Raw genomic sequence first — 11,237 nt, 5'->3', positions numbered from 1 at the left:
CAAAGTCGAGCGAAAATTGGTTTAATTTTTTTTTGGCTTTGCGTGAAAGCGTGAGTTTTTGTCAGCGTCGAAGAAATTAAATAACCACAAGTATCGAAAGCCGAATGCGAACAACAATCAACAACAAAAATAAATGCAACAATAAACAACAATAATAAAAAAAAAACCAAGAACAACAAACAACAGCAACAGCGACAACGAGCGAAACAAACAACCAGCGGAATTCGACGTTTAAAACACACACATAAAAAATGTAATGGAAAGCATTAGTGCTCATAAAAAATGGATTTACACAGCCTTTTTAAGGCCATCCTGATCCTGTATGTCATACGTGGTGAGTAGCGGGGCGAATTCGTACGAATGTGCGGCTTATGCTGAAAATCAAATTTAGCGGGGGCTGTTTGACAATTGTTCTGGGTTTAAGTGCTGGATAATATAATATCTGCGAATTAACAAGCTTTCACCTCCTAACAATATTTACTTTTTAGCAGTTAAGAATTGTGTTTGGCAGCTCCAATTATAAATAAACATGTAAGCATATATTTTAATACAAATATGTTCCCGCTCGTTTATTATAAGTCTTCCCTCTTAAAGTATTGCAAGCAGGCCTATACAGTTGCCTGATCAATTGCATTGTAATTAGAGAGTTTTTGTAATTGTTTAGAGCTGTTGATGGCCCAATACGATTTATCAGTAATACTTTTGATATATTTAAATATATTATTTATATTTATATTTAGCTTGTACGGTAGTGATAGTTTTCGGCTCAAAAAGGAGTTAAAATACTTGTACTACTACCTTGATTCCGTCTGAAGAATGTGAAGAAAATAATGAGAAATGAGAAAGAGGGATTTTTTATTTCAAACTGACTTGAGTTTCTTTGCTCCAAGAATAAAATATACAAAATGAAAAAAAAAAAACGATCAAGAAAGGTGATAAATCAGAGAAACAGAGATATGTATTGGAGTTCAAAATTTATATTCAGAGAGAACTTCGTTGATCGGCAAAAATTAATTAAATAATTTTGTTTTATACATTTTTAATGATACTTATTTGGTTTGCTAAACTGATGTGTAAGATAACGTTCCTTTTAAATAAATATTAAATATTATTTCAATAAAAAGGTTTATAATCATAAAAATGGTTTTGTAAAACAAGTAATCATAATCAGTGAATTGGAAATAAATTTATTGAAGGGCAGCAAAACAAAAAAAAACAAATGTTCAAATAAAGTTATAAATTAGAGGAAGACAGATTTGAAATTTCTACACAAAATTAATAATAATGTTGCACACATGGAATTTATTTGAACTAAATAGCTTTGATCAAGAAGATTATAATTTTCATTAGTTATTAATTTCAAAGGAAAATTAAGTAATATAAAAAATATTTTTCTAATAGGTGATTTACTAATATCAATGTATATTTACATGGTTCTATTTAACAATATTGAAAAAAAAGAAATAATAATGCACAGCATCAACAGATTTTGAAATATTTACCGATTTTACTATATTTCCAAATGTAAATAGAAAGTGTTAACAAAAAAAAGGAGAAGAATCTTCAACTTCTAGTTCTAATAATTTTGAAGCGAGCCGATAGCATTCGTAGCTTCTAAGTAGTTGTTATATCATAATCTATGTATAGCAATTAACTAATTAATATTGCTTCTGAAAAATTACAACCTTTTAAGTCTGATAAGCTGTTCATTTTTAAGACTCTTTTACCATAAGGATTTCCAACTTAATTGCATATTCGTGGTCTGACTATTCACAGAGTCCGCGTAATTGTTTTATTTCTGTTTTACAGCTCGCTAACGTTATGTGTTATTTATGGTTATTATTGTTAGGAGGCGCCTTAGTGTATGCCACAATTTGTTCTTGAGCTTGCCACAAATTACTGTCTCGGCGCCGTGTCGTTCCTGAAACTCAAGTGAAGTTTTTGTGCGCAGAGGCAAAAATAATTAAGCTGCGTCGCAACTTTTTTTATATTTTTTCGCACAAAAGGCACAAACACTTCTACTTCCTTAACAAGGAGGCGGACGGAAGGGCAGCAGCCCATGGTCTCTTATGGGTTTTTGTGTAATTCAAAAAGCCAAAGTTATCAGCAAAAGATCAACGTCATGCAGGAAGGCAGGCAGGCAGGCAAGCTGGCAACAGAAACTGCCAGAGGCGCTTTGTTTCTTTCACTTTGCTAAGCAAAAGGCTACGGGCGGTTTGTTGCTGCAACCACTGCGGGTCTGACTGTGACAGACTTGCCATGGCTCAGTGTTGAGGCTTTTCTTCATTCTGCTTGTTACTGATGAGGCTGATTATACGCTGCATGTTGCTGCCTCCGCTGCTGCCTTGGACAATGTTGCACGTACTCTGCCTTACACACAGACATTCAAAAGGCGCTTGCCTGTTTACTTGCTTTCCGTTCAGTTTTTGTTTTTAATGCCAGCAATAGCAAAAGCAACAAGAACAACAACATCAACAGCAGCAGCTAGCTCCATAATCTTCTTGGCCGCCCTGCTGGGCATTGTGCAACTGACGACGCTGTGATGAAATGCCACAACCTGCCCACCAACCTCTGTCAACTCTCTTGCCACCGCATAGTGGTACAAGATGTTATGAAATGTGTGCATTTTTTGGAAAGCTTTTACATTATATATATACGTTGCTCAGAGGAGTGCATCTGTCTCTTTAAAAACGCACACAAATCAAAATCGGCTCTAAAGTATTCGATTTCTATTTTTCTAATTTAAATATGAATGTGCTTATAAAAAGCTGTAAACAAATTAAAGTAATGCTTTTGGATAACTATTTGCCAATTTGTATTTATTCATAACTTAAATTGATAGCGAGTTGGAAATGCACGTTTATATATATATTTTAAAAATATAAAACTAAAAAAGTTGTCAGTTATTTTTAGGTTTTGACTGCAAAGCAGTATTCTCTCAACAGTTGGTGCAGCTAAGGACACTGAAATGAGAATATTCAGGGCGTGTGTGAAGTCCGTCTTTTATTAGAGACATGCCTAGCAGCATTCGAAATTAATGTAAGGTTACAATATCTGTGCAATATATTGCAAATCTGGTGCCCAGATGTGAGCTTTGTAGAAGAACTAAGCAGTAGTACATTAATATCGACTTAATGATACGGAAAGAAACGGGAAAATCGGTTAAAAATCTGGGTAGAGAAAGGTGGACCATGTTTTTTTTGAATCCTTAAGTTCCAAGAAGGAGCCCCAAACATTCTAAGGAGAACTAAGATGTCTTGGATGAGACACAGATAGGTGGAAACCTTAAGCTCTTTCTGTAGACAAAAAATATAGGATAATAATGAAAATATAGCGCAAAGCCAATAAAAAAAAATAAATTATGCTATTATTTTTCATAAAACTGGATTAAATAGAAATAAATAAAATAAAATAGATATCTCCTTTTAGCTGCTTTCTCAAAAAAAATTCCCTTAAAACATTACGAATTTGACCAAGTTCGTTACCAAAGTCTATTTCCTGTCTCTTTTTTTTTTTAAATTAAATAGAGTGTGGTTATTAAAAATAAATGCAATTTGTTTATCAAGGTAGATTGATTTCGTTTGCTCAACCACTGTGCGCTGCATGTGTGTGTGAGTGTGTGTGTGTGTGCTTATGTTTGTATTGGTATTTGTGTGTGTTTGAGCAACGTGACATTCGAGGTCATTCACATTTCGAGGGCGTGTTGTTGAACTTGGTTGGGGCAGCTGTAGCTGCAGCGACTCATTCGCCTGCCACTCGCTGCGTGCAACGCTCAAATTTGTTCCGCCTGGCTACTTTTGTATTTGTTTGCACAGTTTGTTTGCCCATAATGTGTGCATTGGAATGCAGCTCCTGCTGCCACTGCTGTTGTTGTTTCTGTTGTTGTTACTACTTCTGCTGCTGATCCAATTGCTAAATGCCGTGACACATTAGACGAGCACTTCAGAGACTATTCCGGCTAAATACGATGGCAGCGACTTCTAATTATGTCTCGAAAACTCCAATTAACATTTGATCCCCGACCCTGTGCGTCTTTTGTGCTTGTTGCGTGTTGTAAGCTAAAGTGTCAGAGATGGCGGAGCCGAAGGCACTAAGTTCTATAATACGGCATGTGTTGCTACCTGTGGGGAGATCGCTCCTTTGCTGAGCAAACTTTTGCCATCGTCATTGCTGTTGTTGTTGCAGTTCCAGTTGCAGTTGTAGTTGCTGTTGCTGTTGGTGCCTGCTGTTGACTTCATTTCTTTGAGCCGCAACAGCAAAAACAACAACAACAAGAAGAAGAACCAAAGCTACAACAGAAACAGAAACAAAAGTGAAACGTGTGCTTTTCAATAATTCAGTTTTATGGCACAAACACATGCGCGACTTCTGCCTTTGTCTCTAGCTGTTGTCGTCGCTGTTGCACTCGTGTTGCATGTGTTGCACTAAAAGTTGGCGCTCATTAACACAACAACAACAATAACAACAGCAGCAGGAGCAGTAGCAGCAGCAAGGAACACGGAGCAAGGAGCTTCTGTGATTTCTGCAACGATACGCAGCGCTAATTGAAATGCTTTTCACTTTTTGCATGGAAAGTTGCTTATGCATGCAAGCCTGGTTGAGCAGAGCAGAGCACGGAAAGTGGCAAGTAGCAAGTGAGGCAAGGCAGGGAATAACAAGGCGTTTCTGCTGCCCACTCTTTCTCCGTGTGCTCGAGTTCGAGTTTATGTTACAATTTAATTGCATGTGCCTCGCTATGCGTTTTGTTGTCATGTGTTGCAATGCTCGGTTTGCGGTCTTCTATACAAGTACATGGCTCGCATTTAAATTGCAAAAGCTTACGAAACATAAATTACGAATACAGCACACCTTAATCAAGCAACAGTCCAAGGAAATTTGTAATCATCATCAAGAATATGGAGCGCAGCGTTTAAAAATATGCTTAAGTTATTGTTGTAATTACGTACAATATTACTACGGATGTTTCGTAATATTGTTACATAATTGATTATTTTTTCCAAAGCCTTAAGAGACGTGACTGTAAGACATGCTATATTACTAGATTTATTGTGTTCAACGGAATCCATGCTCTAACTGCTCTATGCTGTTTGATACACTCTTTTAAAACTCACTACACTTATTACTTTAAAAATGGTGGCGGAGTTTTTAAATTCTGCGATCACCTCACTAAAATAAACCTTATTCTATTATTTCTGTTAATACTCGTATATATAAAAAAATTAATAATTTTTGAAATGCACGCTAAGAGTTCGCAAATGTCTTGCTGATTAGCGAAAAGTAATAATTAGATGCAAATGGTTCTGGAAAAAAATTTGGCTTGTGTTAGATATACATATGTGTTTTTTTTATTGTATTGTACGTGAATACGTAATTACTTATATATAGTGGAGTCATATTCGATAGTAACAGATATCTGGGTATTAAAGTTAAAACAAACAAAATATAACCGCTTTGACGATCATTTTATAGTATTCTGCTGAAGATGAGCTCCTCAAAAGTGTTGGAAAAAATCATTCAACCTGACAAATAAATCTGGAATTTAGAAACTGAAAAAAACATATTTTAAATGACGTATTCGTACTTGCTTTAAGTTTCGAAATTATTGTAATTATATAGTTTTTTAAATACCTTTTATGACGTATTAAATAGTCAGATTTACTTTTTTAATGCTATATAGTACATACAAGTATTTATGCGCATATATATTTAACCTTTGATTGATTTGAAGTTTAGGAAAAATATATTTATGTGAATTTACTGAACTCCTCAAAAGTTTAAATTTATATAACATCTTATTAAGGAAAGAAAATACTGAAAAGGTATTATATAAGAGCCACTATTAATTTTGAAATTTTCAGTCGACAATGAACTCCTAGCATTACGAAGAAACATTTCGATGGGAATTGTAAGTCGAAATCTGAGCCACATTTCTGATTTTTGTTCTTTCTGTTTTGCTCTCGTCTGCAACGTCATAACTGAGCAAAAAGTCAATTCGTTTGGGTCTGCCAGAGAGAGACACAGCATGAGCACAGAGTTGAGAAGCTGCGAGTGATATAACCTAAGCAAATAGACCAACAGTCATTCCAGTACAGACTCAGACACACACACACATACACTCTGATAGGCAGAGCTCTACACAGACATATAGAGAAACAGAAACCAAAGCACTGAACCACATAAGCAAATGTGGTTGTTGTTATTTCTGCTCCTGTTGCTGTTGTTGGCAGCATTCTCCGCTTTGGACTTACATTAGACGATGCTTTTAAGCTGAAAAATGCGTGCACTTGAAATGTCGAGTCGAGTCGAGTCGCGTCGTCACTCAGCAGAGGCATTTGCTTTTAAATATTAAACGGGAGGTTTATATTTTCGTTGCCTACTTTTTGGGGCGCAACTTAAAACCAAACATGCGCCGTCATCTGCAGAAGTCGTCTATTATTGTGTTGTTGTTCTTGTCTTCAATCAAATTGCGCTGTTTGTCAATGCGCGTCCTTTTCTTTCTTTGCTTCCTTCGAGGCTGTCCATCTATTCCTGTTCCTGTCTGTTTGTGTCTGTCCGTCCAATCGTTTTTCCGTTTGTGCGTTTGTGCGGGCGTGCGTGTCTTTGTGCTACTGGTGCCATTTCCTTTTTGCAGAATCAACGTCTTGACACGGCACAAAGGTTTTTGGTGCGGCACGTCCTTTGGCCCCTCTTTCCGGAATCTCCTAAATCGCACCGCCACATGCAAATCAGCTTTAACGTGTCGCCTTCTCTTGCTTCCGCTCAAAATTGCGTTTTCATTTAAATACTTTTGCCATTATATTGTGTGTGTGTGTGTGTACTTTAAAACTTTGTCTGCAAAACTTTTGCAACGCATTTTATTACCAAATGGTTTATAAAACAAAAAAGAAAGCAGCAGCAACAACAACAATAGAAAAAAAGGAAAAATGATGATAAAAGTCGCTTAAGCGTTTTTGATTTAGTACGCTTTGAAGTTGAGAGACCTGCAAGTTGAGCGTCTCTGTCTGTGTCATTATTTAAAGATTTCTCATGGCACTCGCAGTTGCCACTCTTTTTCCTTTTTCGTTTTTCTTCCTTTCATTCTGCTGACTATAAATCGGAGTACTACTGCATGTGCTTTTCAGCGCTTTTGCTCTGTGACGATGCTTTTCTTGTCTGTCACTGTCAGCGCATTTTCTTCTTAATTACGCGACTTCTTTCACAGCTTTTCATTGCATAGTGCTACATGCAAGCAAACATATTTATTATGCACTGCTTAGCTGCAACATCTTTTTATGGCTGAAGCTACACTCTAAATAAAATCAAGTATAAATATACGATCGATTATATATACTTGTACTTGTTTTAATTAATATTTCCTAGCCCTTTTAATGGCTTGGAATTATAATATAAAAGTCCCATTTTATTTAAGCTTGAAATGTCACATTTTAAAAAGACTGCTGCTGGTTTGTGACTTTGCAAATATATTTAATTGCATTTTCGACTTATGTAGATATATATTTTAATATATATATAATGTTAAAAAATATTTTAATAATTATAATGGAATGTATCGCCAGAACTATTGTTGATTTACTAAATAAATAAATAAATAAATATTTTATTAAGTGAAATTTTGTCTATTCATGAGAACAAAATATTGGATTATATAGTATGATGATTAAATATCAAAAAAAAAAGGTAAAAAATTATGCTAATCTCTCTTAATTTCTTAGCTAGCAACACTTTTTAAGATGCATACAATTTTTTCAGAAAAAATAAGTCGACGATAAATTTAGATATTTATCGTTATTAAACAAATGTTCTTAAGACTTATTAAAAAATTGACATCATCGAATCAATTAATCGCTGTATTCATATTTTTTAAATGAGAAAATATTGGATCAATTTTTGTCGAGTGTAGAAAATGACAGACATTGTTGTTGTTTTTGTTGTTGTTTTTGTTGCTGCTGCTGTTGCTGCTCATTTGCATTTACTGCCTGTCATGCTCATGATGCGCACATTTTAAAATGCTTCAGTACTGCTACTGGCTATGTCGCGCCTTCTTTTTGCCAACCGTCATTCATTTCCGACATACCACGCCCCATTTCCATGTACAGAAAATGTTAATGATCCATGATAATGATGCGGGCGGGCATCGCCATTCAAGTCGCACAGACTCAAGCGCTGAGAGTTGAGTTGCATTTAGTTTCCTCTTCCAATTTTCTTTTCTACACCATTTCTACACTTTTTCTACACTTTTGACGCTATTCTTCTTGGCCAATGCACGTAATTGATTTCAGGCTGCAAAGTGTTGAAGCACGTACATTAATAAGCTCTATGCCTTGTCCAGCTTTCAACAACAGCATTGGAAGCCATTTGATTGACAACGCTGACAAATGAAGAACGACCAGCCACCGTTCGGCTAGTGTGTATTCAATTATGTATGTATATGTGTGTGTGATCCATCAGCAGCAGTGGCAGCAACAACAAAGGGCAACCTTATCGAGACTATCAACGTGCATTGTGTTCTGCTTATGTGGCATGGCGTGCCATTGTCAGAGGCAGTGCAGGTTCATTGCCTGAATGTCTGAAAGTCTGCTGGTTGGCACAGTCACCATGGTGACCACCATAGCCATCAGGACAACAGGAAAATGGGAAGTAAGGACAGGCCCAGGACTAACAAAGAACATACAAATATGGGCCTTGCTCGTGTCACATTTTGATAGCGCCAAATGCCAGTTAGTCGGTTAGTCAGTCCCTTCCTCATGGTTGCTGTAAAGGCAGCTTTGAACGCATTGTTTACTTTCCCCCTTTTAGGAGCTTGCGCATTATGAAATAAGGCAAGATTTCGCCAAGCCTGAAGTATCTGCATAAAGTTTATACGCATTTCATGTTGATGCTAATCACAAGGCATTTAAAATCTGCGCAAATGGAAAGAATATTGTTACGCAAATATGTCGATTTGGTTCAAAATACTAAAGCGTAAGATTTTAAATTTGATTAAAATGATAAATTTGCATCCTGATGTTGAAAGTTAAAAGTTGTTTTCTAAATAACTTCATTGAATCACCCTTTGGTATATATTGAAGCGGCTAGATTATTGAATATATTATTGGTAAATCGTAGAATATTTAAGCAGTTTTCTGATGTATCATAGTAGTTAAGAAGAATCATGCTTGATTAAACATCTTACTCTAGGATTCACTGATTAATTGATCTTTTCAAAATGTTTATTAAATTTGGTTTGTTATATAAAGTTGTTTTTGCTACCAAATATTTTAAATACATGTAATTACGATTTACAATTACTTCTAGTCGTTTACACTTCAAGCAAAATTGACGCAAATTTGACGATTGTCTAAATTTGAAGCCAAACTGAAAATATATAATGCAATTATATTTTTCTGTTCCTTTTCACTATAATTATTTCATGTTTTTCATATTTTTTAAACTTTCATTTGTTATATAAAGTTTTTGAGGCTGCCAAATACTTTATGCTTGCCTTTTCGTTAGATAACTGCAATATTTATGGCTTATTCACAGAAGTAACCGATTTTGGAGTGGAACATTTTAGCGTTCAAGATTTGATCCCTTGCTAAGTTATTTATTCATTTGTAAGGTATCAAGTTCATTAATTAGTTTAAGACTTTTTTTTTTGAAAGAAAAAAAAGAGCAATCAATTGTGGTGGTGTGGGCAGTACTCGTCAAAATATTTTAATGTTGAAATCTGGAAAAAAAAAAATTTAGAACTATTTACATTAAGAATTCAGAAGCTTAATTGCTATTCACAACATTCATTCATAATTAATTCGCAATTAAAATTGAATAAAAAGGAAATAATTGTGGCGACGGCTGTCACTTAGAAAATTCCACTCGAAGTAATTCCCTGCTTAAATATTCTTCAATTAATTATTGAAGATTCTCATCGAAATACAAATGAAGCTGTAAGTGGCTTTTGGTTTAGCAAAAATATTTGTACTATGCCGAGTTTGTAATTCGTTGTAATTTATTCGCATGCCTTGCTAATTAAACCCCTGCTCTCTATGTGCAAACTTTTAATTGAAATCTCACCTGAAAATCCACATAAAAGTGCCGATGACTCAAAGTCAAACACAAAAACCGCATCGACCCACTTACTCTCGCACACTAATATGCTTAAATACACGTACGCATGCCCTGTCAATTTTGCAATTAAACTGCAAAACTCAGTGGAAAATTAAATTTTCATTAGTCGTCGTAATCATCGTCGTTGTCGTTATCGTCGTCGTCGCATCGCATCGCATGTGGAAAACTGTCTGCTCGACATTTTGCTGCGTAAACTAAACTTTCAGCGCCAACTTAATTGTAAGTGACTTAAAAACTAAAACTAAAACTGCAAATTTAATGCGCTCCCCGGTTGACGCAGCAACTTGCAACTTGCTGCAAACATTTTACTTTTCACAAACATTTTCGCTTTTTCTATCCCCACACACACACACAACCACAAGGAAAGTGGCACAAAGTTGACACACCCACACCACACCATACCACACACACACACACGCACTCGAAAGCTATACTTCGGACGCACATTTGCTTGTGCTTAATGCCGTTTTGACAAAACGTAATATTTTTTTATTATTGCAGCAGCAGCTGTTGTTGTTGCAGCCTGGTGCTTGAAAATTGCTTACAAATTATTGTTGCAACGAAAATTGCTCTGAGCTGCTTTTGCAGCTGTCAGTGCTGTCCTCTGTCGGCTTTTTCCCGTCAGATTTGACTTCAAAACATTTATCAATGTGGCAAGCACTTTGGACACTGGAAGATTTATAAATTTATTTCATGCGCAGCTCCAAAGGGAGCAAAATGCAAAAATTATACATTTTTTGTATGTTCCACTCATAGATTGGCAGCGGATGAGCGATGAAAACTTATATGGAAGATATAAACCTTTAAACTTAGCCAAGTGTACACATTTTCCCAATCTTTCATTTGGGAATCAACTTTTGTCTGATTTCCCAAATCCTGTTATCTAACATGTCGACCCTAAATTATTCTTGAACTTTGACGGAACATATTTAAAAAATCAACTCAAACGTGAACAACTCATCTACGATCACTAGCCATAATTCAATATAACTAAAGAGTGTCTAGCTAGAAGCTAAGAATTTGTGTAAAAAGCTTTCAAACAAGTTGAAAATTTTAACTTACATTAGGATGGCATTTAAAGAAAATTATAATATACTTTTTAGTTATCTCAGACTTGCAGGCACAGTGAACAT

The 11,237-nt window shown here is 35.5% G+C and overlaps 1 protein-coding gene across 2 annotated transcripts in view; it reads left to right on the top strand.

Annotated features, from left to right (window-relative positions):
• The first annotated feature begins 282 nt into the window (after nucleotides 1-282).
• LOC115622130 (Down syndrome cell adhesion molecule-like protein Dscam2) overlaps nucleotides 283-11,237 on the top strand; it is a 69,339-nt gene continuing 58,384 nt past the window's right edge. For both annotated transcript variants that reach the window (XM_030515984.1, XM_030515983.1), the window contains exon 1: nucleotides 283-334. In XM_030515984.1, the coding sequence (XP_030371844.1) occupies nucleotides 283-334 (52 nt within the window). The remainder of the gene's footprint in view (nucleotides 335-11,237) is intronic.

The sequence above is a fragment of the Scaptodrosophila lebanonensis genome, unplaced genomic scaffold (genome assembly GCF_003285725.1).
Source record: "Scaptodrosophila lebanonensis strain 11010-0011.00,11010-0021.00 unplaced genomic scaffold, SlebRS2 tig00000043-arrow-pilon, whole genome shotgun sequence".
Taxonomy (NCBI): Eukaryota; Metazoa; Arthropoda; class Insecta; order Diptera; family Drosophilidae; genus Scaptodrosophila; species Scaptodrosophila lebanonensis.
The sequence above is the reverse complement of the archived record's forward strand: the minus strand, read 5'-3'. Positions and strand labels throughout refer to the sequence as shown.